General features: G+C 36.1%; 3 protein-coding genes across 5 annotated transcripts; 2 read left to right on the forward strand and 1 right to left on the reverse strand.

Annotated features, from left to right (window-relative positions):
* Positions 1 to 78: 78 nt before the first annotated feature.
* Positions 79 to 17,011, reverse strand: pdss1 (prenyl (decaprenyl) diphosphate synthase, subunit 1). 3 transcript variants are annotated; one of them, XM_084103076.1, is made up of 11 exons: positions 16,776 to 17,011; positions 16,303 to 16,370; positions 13,768 to 13,894; positions 13,462 to 13,589; positions 13,238 to 13,379; positions 12,028 to 12,139; positions 11,838 to 11,947; positions 11,669 to 11,749; positions 10,439 to 10,552; positions 10,195 to 10,275; positions 79 to 545 (listed from the first exon to the last, which is right to left on the reverse strand). In XM_084103076.1, the coding sequence occupies exons 1-11, from the start codon at positions 16,914 to 16,916 to the stop codon at positions 405 to 407; spliced, it is 1,245 nt and encodes a 414-aa protein (XP_083959202.1). In that variant the 5' UTR covers positions 16,917 to 17,011; the 3' UTR covers positions 79 to 404. The 3 variants fall into 3 exon arrangements, with proteins under 3 accessions (XP_083959202.1, XP_083959203.1, XP_083959201.1); XM_084103077.1 differs by having other exon boundaries at positions 11,841 to 11,947; positions 13,462 to 13,592; XM_084103075.1 differs by having other exon boundaries at positions 13,462 to 13,592.
* LOC311075566 (uncharacterized protein) lies at positions 1,807 to 7,192 on the forward strand. Its single transcript, XM_084103062.1, has 4 exons — positions 1,807 to 2,711; positions 3,337 to 4,712; positions 4,932 to 5,087; positions 5,292 to 7,192. Exons 2-4 carry the CDS (start codon positions 3,393 to 3,395, stop codon positions 5,406 to 5,408), a joined length of 1,593 nt encoding a protein of 530 aa, XP_083959188.1. The 5' UTR covers positions 1,807 to 2,711; positions 3,337 to 3,392; the 3' UTR covers positions 5,409 to 7,192.
* An 824-nt stretch (positions 17,012 to 17,835) lies between the features above and the next one.
* On the forward strand, positions 17,836 to 25,878 carry LOC311075697 (macrophage mannose receptor 1-like). The gene is made up of 12 exons (XM_084103244.1): positions 17,836 to 17,896; positions 18,045 to 18,074; positions 18,255 to 18,638; positions 18,828 to 19,166; positions 20,674 to 21,054; positions 21,140 to 21,514; positions 21,835 to 22,209; positions 22,305 to 22,646; positions 22,719 to 23,096; positions 24,006 to 24,377; positions 24,622 to 24,704; positions 25,512 to 25,878. Exons 2-12 carry the CDS (start codon positions 18,050 to 18,052, stop codon positions 25,590 to 25,592), a joined length of 3,135 nt encoding a protein of 1,044 aa, XP_083959370.1. The 5' UTR covers positions 17,836 to 17,896; positions 18,045 to 18,049; the 3' UTR covers positions 25,593 to 25,878.
* Positions 25,879 to 27,269: the final 1,391 nt, after the last annotated feature.

Below are 27,269 nucleotides of genomic sequence, written 5' to 3' on the forward strand. Positions count from 1 at the left end.
GAGTGTAAGAGACTTCTTTAAAAAAAAAAAAAAAAAATGTAATGTTTGTTTCCATCAGAAAAAGAGTCAAGCAGGCTGTTTACTTTAAAAAATACCTTCTTTAATTTAAGTAAATAGCCAGTGAACTTTAAGGCCTTGGTTGTTATTGAGCACTTACAGTGGAATCAAAGACGTTTGGCCTTTCATAGTGTGGACGGATGTTTAAGAGAGCGTCTGTAACGGATACACACACACGTGACAGTAGCACATCTGTGCTACACCTGGAATTACAATGATCTCGCAGAGTTAGTCCTCCTGTACCAGTGAGACCCCTCTCACAGAGGTCAGCGGAGGTCAGGGCTCTGCGATTACAGTACGGTAAACCCTGCAGAGGTGTAGCTGCCGGAGTGAGTCTGTGTGCAGCTTCACTTGTCTCTGCGCAGCATCAGCTCGGTCAGTCGGATGAGAGCGTCTCGTTCAGTCGACGGCCTCAGGCGGCTGATCTGACGGATGGCCTCTTGACAGTAGTGTTGAGCGAGGTAGTTGGTCTGTTCCACACCGTCACTCTGAGAAGCAGAACACAAGCTGATGAGTGAGTGAGGAGGTTTACCAACTATAGAAACTTCTGCAGTGCTTCTGGAACTCTTCTAGTTGGATGAATCCCAAGAAACTTGACTGGTTCCGTTTTTTCAACTAGGAGTAACACTTAAATATAAAATGACGGGATAAGTTATACATTTATTAATTCAAACAAATCTGGAAAATAAATCTCTTTTTTTTATTCATGTTTTAAAATAGTGTAAGAAACAAATAAATCAAAAAGTATAAATTGAAAAATAAATCGACATTTAAAAAGGTTTCATTCATATTTTAAAATGTTTTACTTTCTCCATATATTTCACCACAAATCAAACTGATATTGTATTTTGCTTTAAGAAAATGAAGCCTATTTTTAGGAAGATAAATTTTCCTCATAGAACATTTCCACACCAAAACTTTCCAACTCAATATCATAATAATAATAAATAATCCCATTCTCATTAATGTAATGCAAAAAATATATATATTACACAAATATTATACTACTATAGCATATGTAGTAGTAAAATTATATGTAAATATTTACAGTTATGCATATTTGTGTAGTATTTGTTCCACCATCTTCATAATTTAAATAAAAACACTTTTACAATAATATTATTCTATTATAACCACCCTCCTTCCCCACAATAAATTATTTTTAAAATAATTTTTAAACACATGGACAATTTCTCATGCTTTAGTGGAGGATTAGGGGAAGTCTAATTATTAGACAATTTTCAATATACGCTTTTCGGCAATATACGGCTTATTACGGCAAGTTCATGCTTTCCGTCAGCGAATGACAGCAGCTGTTCTGGCAGAGCAGGAGGATCTGATCAGAGATATGAAGCGCGGAAGGTCAGAGTGTTTTGGACTGCATAAAATAATAAAAGAAACGAACAAATACATGGCGAAAGAAGTGGTAGACAGCAGAAGAGGGGATTGGGATGCTTTTTAATGAAACTTGGGAGGTGATTGGCCTTTACTCTTTCACGTATCTTAACATGTGGTGTGTTATCGCTGATCAGAATTAGCGGCAATAACCTTTCATTGCGTTAATTTCAGCAAGATTGGATGAACGTTACTATTGTTGAAGAGCCCAACATCCAGCCACACTAAAGACATGCAATCTAGGCTACCTGATGACAAGAAGGCGTCTTTCTTTAAATAAAAACATTTTACATTTAGCCTAGTATCTTTTAGCGTAGCCTATTCTTAGCCTCGTTTTTCACAGAAACACAAAATGACAAATATAGTGTAAAGCACCACCAGCAGCCGATACTGATTCTCTCAAATATCATCTTAATTTGCACCATCGGTTTATTTCTTAATCAGCGCTGAGTTTCATCAACTCGTCGTTGCGTTTGAAATCCGAATTTTATTATTCTCCGTTTTTCAATCAATACATTATAACGGAAATAATAGTTTAAAAGCTGAAAAAAGCAGGGGGGGTTTTTACTTTATTTTTTAGAAGAGACATCGTTATGTTTCGCTCCTCTGTCTGCGCTTCAGAGAGCATCTCAAGCCACTAAACTTATGGAAAGTTTTCAGTCAGGGAAACTGTTTCTCAAAGATGCACAACGATTTATAGATTTATTTGGAACTATTTTCGTTGGCGATATATAGAGCAAAATGTAAGTCATCATATTAACGACTTGTGTTTTTAATTGTATAAAATCAACGTCCTGCTGATGTTCGGGACAGCGCTCTTCCTCTTCTGATGTGTTGGCTTAACTAGGCTATTGTTATAAATAGAGAAAAACAAGGATAGCCAACAGAAACGTTTTTGTGAATTATATTCTGTTTCAGAAATGGGCTTTTATATAAAAATCTGTTGATTAAGTTTGGTTGAGTGGTCTGTGCTTAAATAAAATGCATGTCAGCTTCACTTGCTCCCGTTTATGCACCAGCTGCAAATGCTAAAAAATAAATAATAAACAGCGCTAGTTTTTGTATCAACAATCATGAAAAAGCCAAGTCAGTCTTTGTTTGTATTGCATGTTCACTTTTAATACAACGAAACAGCCTAGGTCTCCCATCCCTCACAAACTCGTGTGGTCGACTGTGACGTCAACTCGTGTGGCCGACTGTGACGTCAACTCGTGTGGCCGACTGTGACGTCAACTGTCGACTGTTACGTCATAATGATCGTGAGTATAAACAGTGCAGCGGCTTTATTCTTGTAGCGAGTCAGCGATTGTGTGAGTATGCTTTTTACACAGGGTTTGGGGATCTGAGTTTTAATATTTTCATAATTTGCAGAAGAATCTGCTTAAACTGTGGAATGTTATTGTGTCGATTTGCTGTAGCTATATTTAGATAAATGTATATACTTATATATATATATATATAAAAAATTGTTGATAATTTATATTTCATTGACAAAACGATAGCAGATCTGATGACACTGAATTGATACTGAAAGCTTGTTGGCCTTAAGCTGTTATTTAATCAATCAAATTGACCTCCACAACCGGGCATAATCAAAAATTACTATATACATTTACATTATGTGCATCTGAGTTATGCACATTAGTAGGGAAATTGATAAAAATAACAATTAACTTTTTTAGCTTCATTGTTCATTTTAAATGCATTTTTAAGGAGGTCGAACACAAAAAATTGGGCTACACACGGATGTTCGTGGAACTTCACATGACAAAAATTGCAGAATGCGGACGACTTAAGTTTACGTTGGGTTTAAGACAACAAGCTTTCAGGTTCTTGTACTGTATGTTTACTCAATCATCTCTTCCCTTTCTCTTTCTTTCATAGTGTTTCACAGATATAAGTTGCAAGAAGTATTGTTCACTTCTAGTTCATTTTCGAGTATGTCAACCATGCCCACCATTTTTGAGAGTGCAGAGCAGTCCTCATCTACTGAATTGTCAGATGAGCTCACTACGGCCCTTGCTGCGGGGCGCTGGTGGGCAATAATGGAAGTTTCACACCCCATATCTGAGTATCCTGAGTATGAAGACCTCATCTCAGACCAGTGGTGGGAAACAGTGGAGGAAGGAGAAACATCATTCCCCACATCCCTGGACTTCAGTGATGCATCTGAGAAGGCTCATTCCCAGCACTCCGGCTTCTCAGATGGGAAATATGAGGAGGGAGAACTGAAGACCATGAGGCAGTGGAGGCAGCAGAAATCTCCCAGTGCTATAAAAGAGGACCTCACCTCATCCCTGGTCTTCAGTGATGCATCTGAGAAGGCTCATTCCCAGCACTCCGGCTTCTCAGATGGGAAATATGAGGAGGGAGAACTGAAGACCATGAGGCAGTGGAGGCAGCAGAAATCTCCCAGTGCTAAAAAAGAGGACCTCACCTCATCCCTGGTCTTCAGTGATGCATCGGAGAGAGCTCAGCACTCAAGTTTCTCTGATACAACAAGGGCCATGGACCAGAGGAGAAATTGGAGGCAGAAAAAGCCACAGATAGCACCTGTGCCTGTTGTGTCCCCAAAGGAAGCACCTGTGCCTATAGGGTCCCAAAAAAGAGGAAAACTCAGGATCCCTGAACATTTGACTAAACATCTGGAGAAGGCTGCTTTAGAAACACCCATACCCATCCAGTCTCTACCACCACCAGTGGCTTCCTCAAAGGTGCTCACACGCTCCTCACACAGAGCACCAATGCCAGAGAAGATCTCAGAGTGGAGAGATCGTAAAAACCCGGAGCTGCTGAGGCAGCATTTGCAAAATGCACCAGTGCTTGAGTCTTCCGCAAACCTCAGGATCCCTGAGCAGCAGAGGCAGAAGTTCAGGGAACAGTGGGGGCAGAAGAATATCCAAAAGGAAGCACCTGTGCCTTTAGGGTCCCAAAAAAGAGGAAAACTCAGGATCCCTGAACATTTGACTAAACATCTGAAAAAGGCTGCTTTAGAAACACCGATACCCATCCAGTCTCTACCACCAGAGGTCACACGCTCCTCACATGGAGCACCAATGCCAGAGAAGATCTCAGAGAGGAGAGATCCTAAAAACCCTGAGCTGCTGAGGCAGAAGAATATCCAAAAGGGAGTGTCTGTGCCTGCCAAGACCCCACAGAGAACATTTGCTCCACCATGTTCCCCACAGCAACCACCCAGTTCTCCCGAGGGAACTCCCATGTCCAGATGGAGTAAGAGTCTATGGAGCACAGGAGCTTCTGTAAGTCCCTTATATATCTTGTTTTTTTACTTATTTTTAAAATGTATTCAAACAAGTAAACACTGTCTTTAAATATATGCTACTATGTTTTCTAGATCCTCAATTTAAAATCCTTTTATATTTCAAAATGATAAAAAAAAGATACGCCTTTAGATTTAGTCTAAGAAGCACCCATGAAACCTGCCCAGCATTGCATGATTATATCTGTTCCTTCAACAGGACAACGCAGGTGTGTGTCAGGCACCTCCACAAAAACTGTGTGTGGAACTGAGGCGCTACAACCATCCAGTCCCTCAGATAACCACTTCAGAACCGAACCGGAGAACTCGGAACAGACTTCAGCCCAGGTCCCAGCCGACCCAGAAAAGAGCATTGGTAACTTAGACCCTCCTATCTCTCAATTTTACTAAGATTTGGAAACTAAATACTTTAATAATTTAATCTGGGATGCGAATCATATCCTTTTCAATTCAGACGCCTCATATTGAAATGGTAGAAGCAATTTTTCTTTAGATTTTCTTTAAGAATCACTCATTAAATCTGGTCAGAGTTACATGATTATGTCTGTTCCTTCAACAGGACAGTGCAGGAGTGGACGGAAAAGTCAACAACCAACGGGCGGATCCAGGCAGCTTTGACCAAATTGATCATTTATGTAGCATATTTGCAAAATATTGTGTAATTTCAAATATTTAATTGTAACTGTACATGCCTTATATGAATGCATGTACACATGAATAAAGGTTTTCAAGCGGTGAGTACCTCATCCAATTAATAAATTGTCTTTCAATTCATTTTACTTGAATTCAATTCTACAATTACAATTCTATTAATTTATTTGTTTTATTTTTCAGGTAATATTTGTTTCATTCATTTCATTTCATTGTTAAATATAAATATTTTTCATTAAGAGCTCAACTAAGAAATATTTGTTTCGACGAATGTACAATTTCAAGGTTACACACAGGGCAGCGCACGGGCATTAAACACAAATCTCGACTAGTCACCAGACCGCTCTTCAAGTCTACGCTCCGTGGATCACTTTCCTGCTCCGGAGAGAATCATCGGTTGCATCGCGGATAAAGTGAAACAAACAACCATTTAAATGTGCTGCTGTATTAAGTAGCCTGTAAATTTTATGCCAGACATGTTGCTCTGCTGACTTTCTCTGGTAGATATGTACGTTAGTTTGAAAATGTTAACTTGGTGTTAGCTAGCTTAGTTTACACTAGATAAGTTAACGTTAATATGTCAACGTTAATCAATTCCTGACCGATTGCAAAAGGGAACATAAGTTTACCCGTGGCTTATTTTGATTTTACAATGGTAATTAACGTTAACGTTTAATCAGTGAACGTATCTCGAGTCAGCGTCATAAGAATTACGTTAAAACCGTAGAAGTTAACCTGATCAACAACTAACTTAAGTGAATGAGCTACATCTAAAGCGACTGGCTTACACATGTGATTAATGGTAACGTTAGCTAACAGTTGTGACTGGCGACACACACAGTGCTCATTTATTTATGGCTTGTATGCATAGAAGTATTGCTGCATTGGCGCCAATCGGTTGATGTCAGTTGGTTTTCAAAAAAGTGTAGTACTAGCCAGAGGACACTGGGGGGGCGGTAAAAGAAAACGTTTTTTCGTGGCGTTAATAGGGTTTACACACTATTGAATCATATTGTAATGATTATAATATCAACTGATAACGTATATTGTGATTGTTTACCCTCAGAGAAAGGTCTGTCGGAGAAGGAAGAGGTTGAAAAAATTCTTCAGCAAGAAAGCATGGCAATCTTCGTCATCAGAGATGCACTAGCTGTACCCACAAACATTGGCATCATACTTGAGGGAGGTTCAGAGGTTCTGAGCGATTCTCCCGGGCCCGATTCTCCTGGGCCTTCAGTCTGGAATATCCCAAGACATTTGAATATATCCAGAAAGTCATCATGGAGCTGGACCCAAAAGGCATGACCAACAAAGTCAAGAGGCTCTATGACCAGCTCTACAATTGAGCTTAATTCAGGGTTCCCACACATCCCAGTTTACTCCCGTAAATGATGTCATGTTTGAGTGGCTGGCTATGGTTCAGCGTTACGCAATGCTACGCGCTGCAGCGTTCTGAAAGCTGCCAGTTTACACCAGAGACGAAATGGGACGGTGTATAGCAACAACTCTGTACTTCCATTCCCATTCCTGACTTTTCAACAATGTTTTTTTTACAGTTGGATAGAATTTGTAGCATCATAAAATACAATGAGGACAGAGATAGTGAGATACTGACTACAGCTGCATTTCTAGTAGTGATGAAACTGAGAAATTGTCGCATTTCCCTAATTCACTGCATTGTTCTCGGTTAAGGCTGTTGTTTCCTACGGTCAATGTTTGCCAGCTCTTAGAAGTTGAAAATCTGACACTTGAGCACTGAAATTGTGGATGTGTGGAAGTAATGTATAATAAGTTAATAAATATCGATGTAATGAAAATTATTTGTCTTTTTTTATTATATTTTGGACAAGATTGAATATTAAGTAATGTTCCTTAATGGGATACATGTTTTATTAAATCCATATCTTTTTTGTTTGTTTAAAATAAATCATTTCTATTAACTTGTATTTTTAAAAATGAGAAATAATTGTATGATTAAATCTATATCTATTTGATTGGATAAAACAAATAATGTCTAATACATATTTATTAAATGAGAATTTTTGTTTTGATTAAATCTATATATTTTTGTTTAGATCAAAAACAGAATTAAAATTAATTGACTTTATTCAACAAGAAAAATATACTTTGTGCCAAGTTTTATAAAATAGTTTTAATAGACATAGAAAATATTGGTTAGGGCAAGTTATTTATTTTTCATTGGCTCAAGTTATAAAATATAGATGTAAACCATTACCCTAATTGGATGAATGAAAAATGTCAGTGTATAATAAAAAATTAAAAAAAAATAAATATATATATATATATATTTTTCATATATATGGGATAATGTAGAGCGAGGCGGTTGTTATAGCGAAGCCAGGCTAAATGCAAACTGCATATTACTATGATGTATATCAAGCAGTGTTCGATTTCTGTCTAAGCACGTAGGTGGTTCCCCTTGATTGCATAACATTTTAAACATTGAAATCATTAAATTATGTTTTTAAATGTTAAACCAAGCCCACCCGCGCTCCCTTTATAGTGCAGCTGACTGAGCTTACTCACGCAAAAACTCCTGTCATTATCAATGAATCTAAACACACACTGTATAATACAGTTGTAATCAAAGTTATCCAACCCCCATTGCAAATCAGGTTTATTTGCAAAATGTACAGACTTTCAGCTGTTTGCAATGAACAAATCAAACAAAAGTTATAGAAATAGCTCAACACAACAAACGTTTCAAGTGGTTTCCCCAAATTCAACTGAAAATGCAACTTTTAATGACTTCTGCAGATTTATATTTATATTTAAGACTATCATTTTATATTTGATTTTACATTTTATATTTTCAGATTTATATTTATATTTATCAGACTTATATTTAAATCTCTTATTTACATAATGTCTATGCTTTGTTATAATGAGATGATTTGCAAGAGTGTAGAACTTAGTTAAACAGTGTTTTGAGGGATATTGAGCAGATTCTGACTAACATACAGTAAACACCTCTTATTGGCCATTGCTTTCAACAGACATGCCTGTGATTGGCTACAATATTCAACGCTGCAAAAACACGTTGTAGAAACCTTTGCAATCAGAAACCAGAGCACACACAAATACACGCGAGACTGTTTGAAAGCAACTTTAAAAACCCATCGGATCTACACAAGTCACACAAATGACCTGTTTGGTGACAAGTTTGCATCCCTGATTCTGAATATGGTAAAAATGGCAGTATTACAGTAATGAGCTCAAGAAGAATAACAAAAAATGCTGAAGTAAAACATCTGTTAGCGTTAATGAGACTTTTGGGGGGAAACTGTCATACTAAATGTCACATTATAAAAATATCATACAATTCTTACAGGTTTGATTTACTGACTTTTTTCTTGTAATATTGGGGTGAAATGTATGGAAGCTTGTTTCCGCCTTGGAATAAAAAATTTAAATGTAATTGCGACTTTTTATCTCACAGTTCTGACTTTTTTTCTCAAAATTGTGCGATATAAAGTTGCAATTGCGAGTTATGAAGTCAGAATTGCATGATATAAAGTCTTTATCTCTCAGAATTGTGAGTTTATATCTCACGATTCTGACTTTATAACTCGCAATTGCGACTTTGTATCACAATTCTGAGAAAAAAAGTTTAAGTTACGAGATGTCAACTCACAATTGTAAGAAAAAAAAAGTCAGAAATGTGAGTTAAAAAGTAGCAATTATCTTCTCAAAAATGTTATTCCGTGGCGGAAACAAGCTTCCATAGAAATGTGACCTGGGGCCAGTTGCATAAACATAGCCATTAAGTTAAGACTGTCTTAAAGGGATAGTTCGCCCAAAAATGATATTTAAGCCATGATTTACTCACCCTCAAGCCGTTCGAGATGCATATGTCAATCTTTTTTCAGACGAACACATTTTCAGTTATTTTAGAAAATGTCTTAGATCTTTCAGTGGTTATAATGTGAAGCTATGGGGCTCACCTCGTTGAAGTCCCAAAATGTACATGCATCCTTCACAAAAATAATCCATCCGGCTCCAGGGGGATAAACAAAGGCCTTCTGAGGGTAATCCGTGCGGTTTTGTCGTAAAAATATACATATTTAAAACTTTATAAACTAAAATAACTGGCTTCCGGTGGCGGTCGGTGCGCGTTCACAGAGATGGAAAGCGTCGTGACGTAGAACGAACGTTGAGTTTTGTTTTGCTCTGCTCTCTGGCTGCGCTGTCACGCTCGGTCTACGTCACGACGCTTCCTACGCTACGTCATACGTCATACGCCGGCATCCATCTCTGTGAACGCGCACCGACCGCCACCGGAAGCCAGTTATTTTAGTTTATAAAGTTTTAAATATGTATATTTTTACGACAAAACCGCACGGATTACCCTCAGAAGGCCTTCGTTTATCCCCCTGGAGCCGGATGGATTATTTTTGTGAAGGATGCATGTACATTTTCGAACGTGAATCAGCTGGACCCCATTGCCTCGCATTATATCCACTGAAAGATCTAAGACATTTTCTAAAATAACTGAAAATGTGTTCGTCTGAAAAAAGATTGACATATGCATCTCGAACGGCTTGAGGGTGAGTAAATCATGGCTTAAATATCATTTTTGGGCGAACTATCCCTTTAAGAACTAGTATGACCAACTAGCAGTTAGTTAGGGGTAATCGAGTCTTACTTTTTGGTTTCAAATTAGACAAATCTTCGTTTTATGTAACAGACTTGTATGAACACTCCAAGAAAAAAAATTGGATGACTCACTTGTGAGACTAGTCTTAGTGTTTTCATGAGATTCACATGTATACAACACAAATCCTCCTCACCTTCAAGACATATTGCCAGGCTCGATCCACATCTCCATCAGAGCTGAAGCGCCTCATTATCATTGCATGCAGCTCAGGAAACTAAACAGAGAAAGAGTGAAAGGTCTTTAGAAAATCCAAACTGTTTTACAATTAAGTTTATGGCTGTAATAAACCAAGTCAACCATTAGACCTGATTCCCCTTTCTGTCCTTCAGGGACGTGACGTCATATTGTGAGAGCACATATGCGTTCAGCTGTCGTACCTGTTGGCAAGCAAACAGAACGGGCCCGGTGGCCAGACCCAGTTTGAGATCGGCGGCTGACGGCTTCCCCAGGCGGTTTGCACAGGACGTGAAGTCCAGAATGTCATCCACAAGCTGAAAAACACAATTAAGTTGTATTTTACTTTACTTTAAACATGATAATTCAAGATAAAACCAATAATGAATCATTGGTAATGAAAGAATTCAGCTATAACAGCACAGATTTATTAAAATATGCAGCCACTGCCTAAATGTTTGGCCCATATTTTTACTGCTTAAAGCTGCAGCGTAAAATTTTTGTACTATTAACAGAACTGAAATCTATCTGACTAGCTGTCTGAGCGAGCGATGACAGGGTGAAGTGTTTGAGTCTTATTCACCTTTACTTCTAGTGTTGCTACTGAAAGAAATGACACACTGCAGCTTTAACTGGAAGAACCAGACGGTTTTTAGCCGAAACAGCAATTTTCAGTTTCTCGATTTTCAAATTCTGTCAATTTTATCACGAAATTCAAACAATAAATGTCATTTCGGCAATAGCTCAAGAGTTAGCTAAAAAAAAGATCTCTAGAGAGCAGCATTTTTCTAAATGCATGCACTGCATTACATATGAAATATATTTTTACTTAACCTGTTGTCTTCATTATTTGAATATATGTTTAAATAAATCTGTCATGAAAATAAATTACAATCATTAAAAAGTTTATATTTCACCAGCAAATTTGAGTAGAAACAATTTATTTTATTTCAAATTTGATATAAAAACAGCCTTATGTACAATTTAAATGTTTGTACAACTCAGTTTTATTTGAGCGTTTATTATTAAACAAATCTGATTAATTTTAAATTAAATTAAATCTTCGGTTTTCGGCTAAATTACCATTTCAATTTTGCCAAGTGCATCGTGAATTTTCAGTTTCGGCCCAGAATTTTCATTCTGGTGCATCACTAACCAGAAGAAACTTCTACTGCTGAAGTTTCTGTTATAATTCATAATTAACTACAATTACTTCCTGCATTTGTAACTGCAACAAAAGAACCATTGTTAACTTGGAGATCACAGACCACTGCATTACAACTAACATGCAAACAAATACAGATTCCATTTACACTGTGTAGATTAAATGCTTTATAAAATTAAATGCTATTATAGCAAGTGTGAATAGTGATAGAATAGATGCTATTTAAACCAAGTGAAAATAGCATTTCACATATAAATGAAAAAATTACCTGGAATGCAATGCCAACGTTCCGTCCATATTGATAGGCTATCTCATGCACCTCGGGATCAGAATTCACCAAAATTGACACCTAAAATTCAAAAGAAATAATGCTGGTGTTCAACTTCTCTTTCAGCTCTGAACTTCATCTTATTATTGTTAAAACGGAACGTACATACTGCCTTACAACTGTTTGCAATGAGACTTGCAGTCTTCTTGAAGGTTTTCTCGAGGTAGTGCTTGAATCTCTCGTTTTCATTCTCTTTAGACCCTAGCTGCATGAATTCACCTGGAATTCATCAATGAAAAACATAAATAACAGGTCCACTGATTAAAACAAGTCTTGTGCATAAATCTGTGGAGACTCACCTCGTACAAGGTCTTCTATAACTTGTGACAGCACAGAAACTACTGTATTGTTCCCAATACGCGCTAATGCCATGGAGGCTGCAGACAGAATGAAATCTCCAGCCAGGATAGCCTAACAATAGCAGATACAAATATATTTATATTTAACAACAACATTATTCAATTCTCTATAGAAGCTCGTTTCTGCCAAGAAAGGCAAGTACAACTTTTTTGACTTCTCTCTCAACTGCGAGTTTATATTTCACAATTATGAGGGGGAAAAGCCAACTGTAAGATATAAACACAATTGCAAGAAAAAAGTCAGAAGTGTGTTCATACCTCGCAGTGCTGGCTTTTCTAGAAATGTAGAGATTTAAACTTGCAATTGCACAAAATAAAGTCACAATGCCTCTCAGAATTGAATTTCTAAGAATTGTGAGAAACTAGCAATTGCGAGTTATAAAGTCCAAATTGCGAGATATAAACTTGCAATTTTGAGGAAAAAAGTCAGAATTGTGTATAAACAATTGTGTATAAACTCACAATTGCAAGAAGGAAATCGCCGTTTAGTTTTTTTTTATTGCCTGGCGGAAACAAGCTTGCATATTCTCAACTTATTTTCCTTCAGATTTCAAATTAGACATCAACACAGAACCAAAATGTGCGACCAACAGTTGAAAACCACCGATCTGTCTATCACAGAAATGCGACTGTTTCTCAGAAATGCGACTGTTTCTCTCAGAATTGTAAGATTAACTCGCAATTGCGAGTTATATAAAGTCCGAATAACATATAGGCCTGGTTTCACAGACAGGGCTTAGATTAAACCAGGATTAGGCCTTAGTTCAATTAAAACATTTAAGTAGCTTTTCTTAACGTGCCTGAGAAAAAAACATTACTGGTGTGCATCTCGAGACAAAATAATGAAACTGACATTTTATAAGATATGTCAGTGCAAGTTCCTTTCAGTTAAAACAGCTCAAACAAGCATTTTAGTCTGGGACTAGGCTTACATTGTGTTTGTGAAAACAGGGGTTAAACTTTCAATTTTGAAGAAAACATTTTTTTTTATTATTATTATTTTTTTTTATTATTGCCTGGCGGAAACAAGCTTCCATAGTTCCCAACTGATTGTCCTTCAGATTTCAAATTAGACATCAACAAAGTACCAAATTGTGTGATAAACAGCAGAAAGCCACTGATCTGTTTTATAATCAGACGAGTTACTCACTTTTTTCTCTCCCCACAATTTATTAATGGTGTTTTTCCCACGCCTTGTGTCCGAGTCATCGATGACGTCATCGTGCACCAGGCTGGCGGTGTGGATCATCTCAGAGATCATAGCGATAGAGCGCTGCGCCGGCAGCAAGACCCTGAGGACATCAGATGTGCCTTATTAACACTGACTGATGCAGCTCACACACACACACACACAGCACTGAAGTGCGTTCTCACCCCTCTTTATTGCTGTGGACGTTACAAGCTCGAGCCATCAAGATCACAATCATTGGTCGAAAGGCTTTTCCCTTCCCATCAAAGTAATAATCACAGAGTGCTTTGAGCTCGGCTTTAGACACCAGCAGCTGCTGAACAGACATTTAAGAAGGTCAGTTTGAGTACATAAAACATCCCAGAGAAGTGGTGGAAAGTGTTTGGGCATTACTAATTACTAAATATAATACTTCATAAAACAACAGTGGACAAGAAAAACAATGTTTAGTGGTAAAAGCTATGTAGTACTGTGCAGTTTTCTTGCTGTACCTTTTTTATGTCTTCATATAAATCTTGCAAGTCCTTTTGTGCGAGTGAGAAAGGATCTTTTAACTTTGCATCACTGTGTATACTGCAACAGACCCGCGGTGTTGAGTACAGACATCTATACCTGTGCCTGAGTCACAAACATGGAAAAAAGATTCAATAAACACAATAAAAAAACATATGCTTCTAGTTATTGACAAAAAAAAAAAAAAAAGCGTGCAATGTGCATGTATGAATGAATCTTTAAATAAGGGAGAGCAGGGCTAGTTGACAAACTGACACTTAGGTTTGGTTTATTTTTGAAAGTCAGTATTTTAATGTATTTAAAATCTACAATTAAAATGATGCAATGTACTTGAAATTACATATTATACATATGTAATATATGTAAATTATGTATGTACTTAAAATGTAGTCTGTTTAACGGCTTTGCAACTTTGAAAGGGGTAGTATAAATACATTTTACCTAATCACCCATTTAAATATATTTTTATTAGTGCTGGGCAACGATTAATCGCGAATAATCACATCCAAGATAAAAGTTTGTGTTTACATAGCATATGTGTGTGTGCTGTGTGTAATTATTTTGTGTATATAAATACACACACATGCATGTATATATTTAAGAAAAATTCACTATTTATATAATATATATATATATATATACAGTACCAGTCAAAAGTTTGGAAACGTTACTATTTTTAATGTTTTTGAAAGAAGTCTCTTATGCTCATCAAGCCTGCAGTTAAAAAAAAACAAAAAAACAGTAATATTATGAAATATTATTACAATTTAAAATAATGGTTCTCTTTTTTAATATATTTTAAAATGTAATTTATTTTTGTGATGCAAAGCTGAATTTTCATCAGCAAGTACTCAAGTCTTTGGTGTCTTATGATCCTTCAGAAATCATTCTAATATGATGATTTGATACTCAGTTATTATCAATGATGGAAACAGTTGTGCTGTTTAATATATTTTTTTGGAATACTTTTTTCAGGATTCATTGATGAGTAAAACGTTAACAGCATTTATTCATAAAAACAGCATTTATTCAAAATAAAAACATTTCTAACAATATAAATTGTTACCATCACCTTTTATCAATTTAACGCATCCTTGTTGAATTAAAGTACTAATTTCTTTTTAAAAAAAATAGTTATTGTTCCCAAACTTTTGAACGGTAGTGTATATTGTTACAAAAGATTTCTATTCTAAATAAATACAGTTCTTTTTAACTTTTTATTCATCAAATAATCCTGAAAAAAGTATCTCAGGTTATAAAAAAAATATTAAGCAGCACAACTGTTTCCAACATTGATCATAAATCAGCATATTAGAATGATTTCTGAAGGATCATAAGACACCAAAGACTGGAGTACTTGCTGATGAAAATTCAGCTTTGCATCACAAAAATAAATTACATTTTAAAGTATATTAAAAAAAGAGAACCATTATTTTAAATTGTAATAATATTTCATAATATTAGGTTTTTTTTGTTTTTTTTAACTGCAGGCTTGATGAGCATAAGAGACTTCTTTCAAAAACATTAAAAATAGTAACGTTTCCAAACTTTTGACTGGTACTATATATATATATATATATATATATATATATATATATATATATATATATATATATATATAAAATATAAATTATGTATAAATATATACACAGTATATACATGCAAATATTTCTTAAATATATACAAGCATATGTGTGTATTTATATATACAAAATAATTACAGGAAGCACACACACATATATTATGTAACAAACTTTTATCTAGGATGCGACTAATCGTTGCCCAGCACATAATTTATATGTAATGTCTATACCCATTTACACAACTGCAATTTTTTGGGGGCGAATATATATATATATATATAGATAGATAGAGATAGAGAGAGAGAGAGAGAGAGAGAGAGAGAGAGAGAGAGAATTTATATAATATTACTTAATGTTATTATAAAATGTTATTTTATGTATCACAATAACCTTTTTCTACTTGAATATATTTTAAATGTAAATATATAAATGACTATATTTAAGTAGAATGTCATTCATTTAATTACTCCAGTCTTGTGTCACATGATCCTTCAGAAAATAATTAATATGCTGATTTGCTGCTGAAGAAATATTTTGAATTACTATCAATATTGAAATGTTGTGCTGCTTAATTTTTTTTTTAAACAAATCTTTTATAACATTTTAAATGTCTTTACTGTTACTAAAACTATTTATGTATTTAAAGAGAAAAATATATCTGCTGCTAACCTCAAACTTCTAAACAGCAACTAAATAGTTTTGTTTTAATAATTTCATTTTTTTTTTTTAAAAACACACACACACACAACTGTTTTAGCTAACTGAAACTGTCATAAGTAATACTCATAACATTATGCACCTAGACTTTGACCCTAATAGTTTTTTTGTTATAGTCCATGTTACACATTCCCTGTGTGACAACTAGCCCCAGTGTACCTATACACATTTGTACTAACTAATGCACATTTATTATCCATGACATTGACATACCTTGCAAGGATCATTGGTTTGTTAAAATTATGTACAGAATTATGTACAGGGCCCTGCTGGAATAAAACCTGAAAAACATAAATACCATATGATATAAAGCTGAAAGTTGTGCAACACCCATCAAAACAATAGTACAAACTGTGCTCAGGATATAGTGTGTCTTAACATTCGCCAACACAACTTACACAAGCACAACACAAAACTTCCTGTGCAACAATCTTGTATAGCAGTGACATTGAATGGCATGCACCACTGAGCAGTGAGTGTCTAATGCACGAGTTCATGACCTTTAACACAGAGTTCTGTACACACACGACTGCAATCATCTGATCTAAGACCTTTTACACTATTACAGCGCCAGACATTCGCACTCATCCTCATCTCAAACCTAATGTGATCATGTAGGCATTGATCTGTCATTCATCGGCTCACACCGGTGACCTTCATCATCATCATCAGCGTGATCGCGTTACCTGTGTCACAGCGGAGGACGACGCGGTTCTTCTGCCAGCTGAAGCCGTGTGTGTGAAAGCTCTTCTGCTGACCCCACAACACCAGTCCAGTACAGCAGCTCCAGCACTGCTCCTCCAGCACAGGCTCCACGGCACCGCCATGATGCCCCGACCAACAGCGGCACGTGCCCAGTGACGACACGTTACGGAACCGCAGCATGAACCGGAAGATAATATTGTCACGTGATGTGATGCAGAAGAGGTTTTAGAAATAGTATAAACGGGAAGAATAGGCGTAAAACTAAAATGGGCGTGCATGGTGGCCCATAACTTGTCACTAATTGGTTAGGTGTGATAGTTCGAAATAATAATTATCTTATTGTAAACAATAACAATACAATTTTTATATAGTATAAAAAAAATTATACTATATAATTGGCTAAAAATATATATACATCAATAAAAAGGAGTAGATTCTTTCTTCTTTCTGAACCAGCAGACATCTCTCACAGCTAAAAACAGAAACCACCTCCAAAGTCCATTATCTGTTCATTGAACAGCAGTGCAGGTACTATATATATATATATATACATATATATATATATATATATATATATATATATATATATATATATATATTATTAACATCTAGAAAATACAATTACTGTTTACACTGACAAACAAAATGTGTGATACCTGTAACAAAAGGGAATGTTTCTGATATATAAAGATGAACATTAAAGATTTATTGACCTCAGTCTGGGGAGTGCAGTTGGTTATGAACAAGGAAAATATACCAGCTATACCAGCTAGAATCAGTTTCTTTTTTGTTTGAGATGTTTTGATCTGCTTAGTAATAAAGGTAAAGTAATAATGAGCACTGAACGAATCATAAAGAAGTACAACATGTAACCTTTGCTATTTTTATGCATATGGCAAATAATTATTATTTATTTTTTCAGTCTGTAAGTACAGCATGTAGGCACATCTGATATGGCAACTATGTGATCAGACAGGTTTTATAATGCCATGGTTGTTACAGACATGATCACACCCATTCTGTAAATCACTATAAATATGAAGACGATAAACTACCACCAAAACAGCAAATCAAGAGAAAAGACCAGAGCAGACATCCAAAGGTAAACTGTTGGAACAACTGCTGAAAATGGATATTCATCCTGGCATTTAAAACTTTACAGTAATAAATCATGCAAATAACTAACTAAAAAAAAACATTAATCATTTAAAAATTATTGCACATTTTAAAGTACATAATGTTTCTTACAGTAAACATGTTTATCCTGCTTCTATTATCAGGTAAGCCAAACATTTCCATTAAATATTTTATCATCACAGAAGTTGCTAAAAAAAATATTTTGACTTTGTCAGGCTTTGGGTATTACAGTTATTTATTTTTATTATTTATCATATCAAATTATTGATCTACATTTACTCATTTTGCATTCGAATTCCCAACTAAACTTATGTATTTTATAGTTTTTTTCAGCTTCAGCTTCAGTGTTCCTCGTCATTATGTCTTTGTGAAAGAATCCAAGACTTGGGCTGAAGCTCAGAGATACTGTAGAGATAAATACACTGATTTGGCAACCATTGAAAATGATCTACAAACAAACCAGTTAATCAACACTTTCAAAGATGATTCCATTGATTTGGCCTGGATTGGACTCTATGATGATCTGAACAGTTGGAAATGGACTCTAGAGGACAGTGATTTCTTCAAAGTGGGAGAGAAAGACTTCAGGAACTGGTTTAAATTGGACCAAGTGAATTATGGAGGACAATACATGTATGTGTATATGTACAGTGGGATGTGGCATCCAACAGGCTGGTATAGTGCATTACCATTTATCTGCTATGACGGTGAGCAATTTCATTATATAGGACAATGTTATAGACCAAGTTTAATCATTCTGAAATAACCAACCAGTCTCAACCACTGATGGTGAAAACTGCTGTTGGGCTTTTCAAATAATTACAACAACATGCTTATGATACTAAAACATAATATATAATAAAAAAAATTTATATATATATTTTTTTTTTTTACAGGAAGAATGAATGCTAGTGCAAGTTATGTGTTTGTTTCCCAGTACAAAAACTGGACTGAAGCTCAGAGTTACTGCAGAAAACATCACACAGACCTCGTCAGTATCAGGAATGAGACTGAAAACTACAGGGTTCAGTCATTAGTTCCATATGATTATTACTCTGTTTGGATTGGACTGTACAGAACCAGATCTTGGTCAGATCAGAGCAACTCTTCATTCAGTAACTGGAGGACAGGACAGCCAGATAGTCCTGGATCCTGCACTGTAGTCTCATTTAGTAACTCTGGAAAATGGACGGATGAATTCTGCTTTTCTAGATTTCCTTTCATCTGCTACAATGGTATGTCTATATCTCTCATCATAGACTGTAATCAATTAAATTGCATTAATTACAATGATACAAGTCTTATCTTATCCTTAGCTTTAGCAGTGAAAAGATGTCATGTAAATAAACTAAAATGTCCTTTTTTTGTCCAGCAAGCATATCACCATATAGCCCAAAGCCCTATTTAGACAGAATTAGTTTTACAAGTGTAGATGGAGTAATGTAATTTTACCACAGGACGTCTGTAATAATAATGATCAATTCGCACAGGATAAAAAGCCTGCCCCCATTCAGAAGACGTCCTTTACATGAGCTTCGGATACTCAGTCAATAACAAAACCCACGAATCTCACTCTCAAATCAGAAATCTCAGAAATGACAATAGCCTAGCGGAGTGCAGCCTTACAGAGAGACTCGGGAAGAGGTTGCAACATTTAGACGCACCTGGATGTTTCTGAATGGTTAGTGGATACATTTATGTAGTTGTTGTGGAGTTACATTGATTCATCTCATCGACTTGCATTTACCGTCATGTTTAACTTTTACAGAAGTTGACAGAGTTCCCTGAGGTCTTTATAAGACAGCTGTGAATTTTTTTGGTGAAATAGTGTTCTGTGCTCGTCTGTACAGCAAAGCAGAACTGTTTGCATGCTTTGCTCGAACTTTTGGCATTGCGTTAGAACTGGTTAAACTGCTGTCGTGGGTGTTCAGCGGCGCTGTGGGTGGAAACGTGCAGATTAAGGGGCCGTAATAAAATTCCCTTCTTACGTCAGAAGGGGAGTGAAATCTGATCTGCTTATTTTTTTTAAATGCTTGCAGAGAAATGCTTACCAAAACAAAGTTACTGGGTTGTCACTTTTCACATTTTCTGGGTTGGTGGATGCACCGGGGACCCGATTATAGCTTAAACACGGAAAAAGACAGATTTCCATGATATGTCCCCTTTAAACTAATCCCGTCCGAATAGGGCTCAAGACTGGTTGCCCACTGAAGCTAATCAGGGTTGAGCCTGGTCAGTACCTGGATGAGAGACCTTCTGAGAAAACTAGGTTTCGGCTGGAGGAGATGTTAGTGAGGCCAGCAGGGGGCGCTCACCCTGTGGTCTGTGTGGGTCTGATGGGGACACTATACTGTCACAGAGCACCGTCCTTCAGATGAGACATTAAACCGAGGTCCTGACTCTCTGTGTTCATTAAAAATCCCAGGACGTCCTTTGTAAAATGAGTAGGGGTGTAACCCCGGTGTCCTGGCCAAATTTGCCCTCTGTCCATCATGGCCTCTTAATCATCCCCATTTATATATGTCTCCTCTCCACCAATAAGCTGGTGTGTGGTGGGCGTTCTGGTGCAACATGGCTGCCGTCGCTTCATCCAGGTGATGCTGCACATTGGTGGTGTTTGAGGAGATTCCCCCTTGTATGTGTAAAGCGCTTCAAGTACCCAGAAAAGCGCTATATAAATGTAACAAATTAAATGTAATGAATTATTCCTTTTAAAACTACAATTTTACACTTTCTCCACAGTGTCATCTTTGACATCATCCCACCAGTATCACTTTGTGTCTGAGAATAAGACCTGGACTGAAGCTCAGAGATACTGCAGACAGAATTACACTGATCTGGCCACCATTGATAACATGGAGGAAATGAACAGGCTGATTAACACAGTTAATGGGAGTTACAATGGTTCAGCCTGGATTGGACTGTATGATGATGTACTAGGGAACAGCTGGAGATGGTCACTGGAAGACAATGATTTATATCAGGAAGGAGAGAGAGATTTCAGGAACTGGTATCATGAACCGGACAATCGTGGTGGGAAAGAACTGTGTGTTTACATGGATTATAATGGCAAATGGTTTGATCAGTCATGTGACTATTCTAACACATTTGTTTGCTATGATGGTAAAGACTTTTAATTCGTTAGATGTGTTTAACATTTTCTGTGAGAATTTCTGTGCAAATATATTTGTCATATTTTATACCTCAGGTAGAGCGAATACCACACACAATTACATCAAAATCAATGACTGGAAAACCTGGTCAGAGGCTCGTAGATACTGCAGAGAACATTACACAGATCTCGCCAATGTGAGAAATCAGACTGAGAACCAGAGGATCCTCGAGAGAACATCTGGAAGAGTCTGGATTGGCCTGTACAGAAACAGAACTTGGTCTGACCATCAGATTACCAATTATGAAAACTGGAAACCAGGAATTCCTTATGTAGTAGAGCAACCAGATAATGGTGTAAGTGATTATGTGCAGATGGGTTCTGAGCACTGTACTGCTGTATCACTCAAGGATTCTGGCCGATGGACCGATGAGAACTGCTTTTCCAGCATCCCTTTCTTCTGCTACAACAGTGAGTTCATTTAGATATTTGTTTTTTAATGAATCCAATCAACTGCATTTGAAGAAGCCTATAGAGTGATTTATTTCATGATACATTTAGTGAACATGGAAAAGTTATGAATGTGTTGAATGTCACCTATGAAGCAAGACAGAATATATAATCAAGTATATAAGAGGTTTCTTGAATAAAAAAAATAAAATAAAATAAAAATCCACTGTAAACTTGATTCCCAACAACATTTTGAACATTTGATGGTTTGTTTGTGCTGGTTTTAAGATAATAGTTAGATTTCTTTTTTCTTTTTTTGTATTTTCTAAAATGACTTAAAGGAAGCTGCACACAATCTTCATGCACCCACCAGTATCACTTTGTGTCTGAGAGTAAGACCTGGACTGAAGCTCAGAGATACTGCAGACAGAATTACACTGATCTGGCCACCATTGATAACATGGAGGAAATGAACAGGCTGATTAACACAGTTAATGGGAGTTACAGTGGTTCAGCCTGGATTGGATTGTATGATGATGTGAACAGCTGGAGATGGTCACTGGATAATGCAGCGTTAGAGGGAGGTTTTAAAGGCTGGTATGTCCGGCAACCAGTGAACTGGGGTGGACAGAGCCTGTGTGTGTTCATGTCGGCATTCTATGGTTTATGGGAAGATGTTCCATGCTCCAACTTGTATCACTTTGTCTGCTATGATGGTAAGATGGTGGTCTTACACAGCATTATATATATATTTTTTTTGAATAAAAGTAAAATGCCAATTATTCATATTATGTATATTAAATACTTACAGGAAGACAGAATGTCACTACACAATATGTGTATGTTAACCAATCCAAAACCTGGACTGAAGCTCAAAGTTACTGCAGAGAAAATCACTCAGACCTCGTGAGCATCAGGAATGAGATGGAAATCCATAAGATCCGGTATTTGCTCAAGAATTACTCTTTTTACACTGTTTGGATTGGGCTGTACAGAAACAGATATTGGTCAGATCAGAGCAACTCTTCATTCAGTAACTGGATGACAGATCAGCCATATCATGAAGGATCCTGCACTGTAGTCTCATTTAGAGACACTGGGAAATGGACAAATGAAAACTGCATTATTGCATTACCTTTCATTTGCTACAGTGGTGAGTAGATGTCAATCTGAATGGCCAATATTGCCTAATAAATAATGCTAAAATTTGACACTTTCTCCACAGTGTCATCTTTGACATCATCCCACCAGTATCACTTTGTGTCTGAGAATAAGACCTGGACTGAAGCTCAGAGATACTGCAGACAGAATTACACTGATCTGGCCACCATTGATAACATGGAGGAAATGAACAGGCTGATTAACACAGTTAATGGGAGTTACAGTGGTTCAGCCTGGATTGGACTGTATGATGATGTGAAAAACTGGACATGGTCACTGGAAGACAATGATTTCTATCAGGAAGGAGAGAAAGATTTCAGGAACTGGTATCATGAACCAAACAACTTTGGTGGAAAAGAAATGTGTGTTTACATGTATATGTTTGATGGAACCTGGTTTGATTCATCATGTGACAATAATTATACATTTGTTTGCTATGATGGTAAGACATTTCATCTAAATTCTAAAACTTGTTTTTATCAGCACCTCAAGGCTTCAGCATGCTTCCTCTGAATGTGGGAGAGACAAATCTTGAACAATGTAAGGCACAACCAGCAAATAAGTGTCAGGAAAAATGTGAGGCACTGTAATTAGTCGAGTCACATCCTTGAAATTCTTAAGATTGTTTGCGAAATTAGACTTTCTTCACCTCACCGTAAAAACAACAATTCATACTGTCGGTACAAGAACTTCCTGTATGTTCTCTGAGGATGCATGCAGAAACCTGATGCTGAACTGGATCTGATATCTGTCGCATATAGTCCAAACTCATTTTCAATTTGATGTCATAATATCAGCACTGAAGACTGGACTCCTTCAGAAATGTTAAATGGGTTTCAGAATAGCAATTTTCAGTTTGAGTAAAATAAGGTATTTTACATTATTCTGAAGAGACCTTCCCCTCAAATGTGAAATGTAAGTTGTTGCTTGAGGACTAAATGACTAAATGATTTGTCAAGCTTGAATACTCAATTGTAGTCCCTAATATAGTAACGTGTTAACATTTACTTTATGGCAAACAGTGGTTTCAAAATTCATGTTTGACTGTATCAGTTTTTGTAGAACAAAATAAAAAAAGGTATGTTAACAGACCTTATTTTACTCAAAAATTGAATTCTGTTACTCAAAAATGCATAAGAGAGATTGCTTCCATATGAAATAACCCATGTCTCGAAAATGCAGAAAACTAATTATTATTATTATTATTTAGAAATTTTAGAACTTAGGTTAAACATAGACTAAGAGGAACACAAATATTCCTCTAGTTGTGTACATGTTCTTGTCCAGCTCCTGGTATTGAATCTGGTATCGACTGAAAATGGACATAAATCTAATGAAAGTTTTATGTTAGGTAGAGAAAACACCTCTCAGAAGTATATCTGGGTATCTGAGAAAAGAACCTGGACTGGAGCTCAGAGCTACTGCAGAGAGAAATACACTGACCTGGCCAGTGTGAGAAATGAGACAGAGCGTCAACAAATACTGAATGGTACATATATAATTGCATGGATTGGTCTGCACAGAAACAGATTGTGGTCAGATCAGAGCAACTCTTCTTTCACATATTGGAGACAAATGGTCAGGGGTGAAATTACACAGCCAGATAATGGTCTGAACACACCATGGGCTGGTCCTCAACACTGCACAGCTGTGTCTTTACAACAGTTTGGCCAGTGGACAGATGAACGATGCTTGGACAGTTTGCCTTTTTTCTGCTACAATGGTGAGCAATACCTTCTATTACAATGATTCAAAGATACGATTACAAGGAGAAACAAGCAACAACACTAATTCAACAACAGGTTCATCAAATAAGGAATGGATTGTATTATCAGACGACTAGCATTTTTTTTTTTATTTACAGTTTATAAAATAGTTTGAATGGATTTTTGGTTTGACATAGATTGTCAATTCCACATACATTTATTTTATAATTATGCAGCACTGACTTTTTCATATTTGCACAGGTGATACGGTGGGGTTGAGAGTGAAATTCACAAGTCTGGAAAGTTTGTCAAAGTCTCAGATTGAAGACTTGGTGATTATACAAGTAAGTACCTCTATGTTAATACTCAAAAATACTCATACTTCTAAATACATATACTCAATTATATTTACATATATTTCATTTTTATTTAAATTTATTTGCATTTTATTTCATGACCATGCCATTTTGAAGGTACACTATGTAACTTTGACCCTCTAACAGTTAAAAAACAAAACTTTTTTTTTCAAAAATTCAAAACAGAATTTTTTGGTTGTGCTTCGGTTCTGCATGCCTTTGCTGTCACGTTCTCTTTTTGCTAGCAGACAGTTTGGCGTTTTCTTTTTAAAACGAGTGATTCCCTGGAGATTCGAGATTTAGCGTGCTCCATGTCTCTCACTCGTCATGACACCTAACCTATTACACTTCCACACCATACACGTATTGAGCTAGCCGGAGCAACTTTTCTGTATTTACAGATATAGGATGAGACACGTACAGGCGAGTGACGCATGTACGCAATTACTCACAAAAAACATCTTATAATAGGCTTACCATGGTAAATCAGGGTAATACAAAAACATGTTTTGGAAGAAGTATTGATGTGTTGACTTATTATTTAAATCTGGGTTCCTTAAATCTGCCCTGCAGAGATTAGCTACAAACCTAATCAAACACGCTAATCAAGTTCTACTTCTACTTCTACTACTACTGTACTTTCAGGACCAGATTTGAGGAACCTTGATTTAAATTTAAGTTTTGAACAAAAACGTTACAAAGTGTACCTTTAAAAAAAAGAAGAAGAAAAAAAAAAGAAAAAAAGAAAACAACAAGAATATTTTGAAAATTAATGCAAAACAAATTACATTTCAGCTCCAGGAGGAATTTATAAGGCAGGGACTTCCCAGCAACTTCACTATGCATTTGAGGAACTATCGTAAAACCAGTCCATGAGAGAATAGGACAGCATTCCTGTACACAAAGAAAATGGTTTTAGGTTTCAGTTATTCAAGTTTGATGAACTTCCTCTAATGTTTGCAGTACTGAATTTTCCAATTTCTGTAATTTTTTGGAATAGAAGACAGATCTTAATTGTAAACAATGGTGTAATTTTCTTTTTCTTTTTGGTGTTTTGTTGTCGTCGTCGTTGCTTTCCTCCCCTAAACTGCAATAATGAGCTTTAATTTTTGTAATCATTGATCATGATTTTTTGAATATACTATAATAAACAAACTTTAAAATAATTTCTCTAATCATTTATAAGCATTAAAGTCTGCAGCACACTGTAGGCAAATCTTCTGTATATTCATTGTGAGCACACTATTCAATTCAATTCAGTTTATTTATAAAGCCATACATGTATTTATTTAGCCAGCAGTCATATCACCCTGTAGCTCAAGACTGGTTGCCCACTGAAGCTAATCAGGGTTGAGCCTGGTCAGTACCTGGATGAGAGACCTCCTGGGAAAACTAGGTTGCTGCTGGAGGAGATGTTAGTGAGGCCAGCAGGGGGCGCTCACCCTGTGTTCTGTGTGGGTCTGATGGGGACACTATACTGTCACAGAGCACCGTCCTTCAGATGAGATGTTCAACCGAGGTCCTGACTCTCTGTGGTCACAAAAAATCCAAGGATGTCTTTCAAAAGAGTATATATACAGTATATATATAAAAATGCAATTAATTATCATCATCATTATTATTAATAAAGCACATTTAACCTTGGATGGCCAAAGTGCTGGACATAAAATAGAGTTCCAGATTTTAACATAAACTTTTAATGTTCATGGTTTTCTGACGCTGGGAACGGTCACATGAGGAATGCAGGTAACCAGATTAAATATTCTTTTTATTTATTTATTATTGTTTAATTTTATTTGCTTTTATTTTAATATAAATAAAAGTGAGTATAGAGTATTTGCTTGGCCTAATTATCGGCAAAATAATGATTTGATTTTACGCTACAAGTTACAATGCTAATATTCATGTCTAAAATTCTTCACTTTCAAACGTTCAGATGTTCTAGTTTATTCTTTGGCGAATTCTGGTGAACGCTGCAAACTTCTTTCCACAGAAATGTAGGAATAAATTGTGCGAAATGCGAAATAAAGGAAACACATAGTGCATTTTGCGTTCCCTAAATAGGCTACTTGTTAAACTCACTGCGCATGCAGAGACGCTGAAAACGCCTGAACGCGTGTAACTCAGTGTTGCTCTTCACTCTGAAACACAACAGACTTTTAAATCACAGATAGCCTGTCAGAATTTGATTTTTATTATGATTAATTCTGCAGCCACATTTATTTTCATTTTACATTCCGTTTAATTTTTAGCTTTTTTAGCATCGACTCACAAACTACTATAGGTTACTATAGCCTACTATACCATAATATTAATAGAATGGGTTTTAATATATACTGTATAGTATAAAATACTTCTTTATATCATTCATCATTTGTAGGTAGCTTTGTATGAATCTGAATTACAAGTACAACAACATGTCAAGTCAAGTCACCTTTATTTATATAGGCCTAGTGCTTTAAAAAAAATCAAATTTGAGCTGTTTGAAGGTCTCCAGAGACCCCAGGCAACAAAATGTAATTTTATAACAATATATATATATATAAAAAATGT

The sequence above is a fragment of the Abramis brama genome (genome assembly GCF_963993115.1).
Source record: "Abramis brama genome assembly, chromosome: 24".
Classification (NCBI taxonomy): domain Eukaryota; kingdom Metazoa; phylum Chordata; class Actinopteri; order Cypriniformes; family Leuciscidae; genus Abramis; species Abramis brama.

Coding starts and splice junctions, on each gene's coding strand:
- LOC311075566 (XM_084103062.1), top strand. CDS start 3,393: ATGTCAACCATGCCCACCATTTTTGAGAGTGCAGAGCAGTCCTCATCT. Junction 4,713..4,931: donor TATGGAGCACAGGAGCTTCT/GTAAGTCCCTTA, acceptor TTCCTTCAACAG/GACAACGCAGGTGTGTGTCA. Junction 5,088..5,291: donor CGACCCAGAAAAGAGCATTG/GTAACTTAGACC, acceptor TTCCTTCAACAG/GACAGTGCAGGAGTGGACGG.
- pdss1 (XM_084103075.1), bottom strand. CDS start 16,916: ATGGCGGTGCCGTGGAGCCTGTGCTGGAGGAGCAGTGCTGGAGCTGCT. Junction 12,140..13,237: donor AATTGTGGGGAGAGAAAAAA/GTGAGTAACTCG, acceptor TGCTATTGTTAG/GCTATCCTGGCTGGAGATTT. Junction 11,750..11,837: donor TTGCAAACAGTTGTAAGGCA/GTATGTACGTTC, acceptor TTTGAATTTTAG/GTGTCAATTTTGGTGAATTC.
- LOC311075697 (XM_084103244.1), top strand. CDS start 18,050: ATGTTTATCCTGCTTCTATTATCAG. Junction 24,378..24,621: donor GCCTTTTTTCTGCTACAATG/GTGAGCAATACC, acceptor ATATTTGCACAG/GTGATACGGTGGGGTTGAGA. Junction 24,705..25,511: donor AAGACTTGGTGATTATACAA/GTAAGTACCTCT, acceptor ATTACATTTCAG/CTCCAGGAGGAATTTATAAG.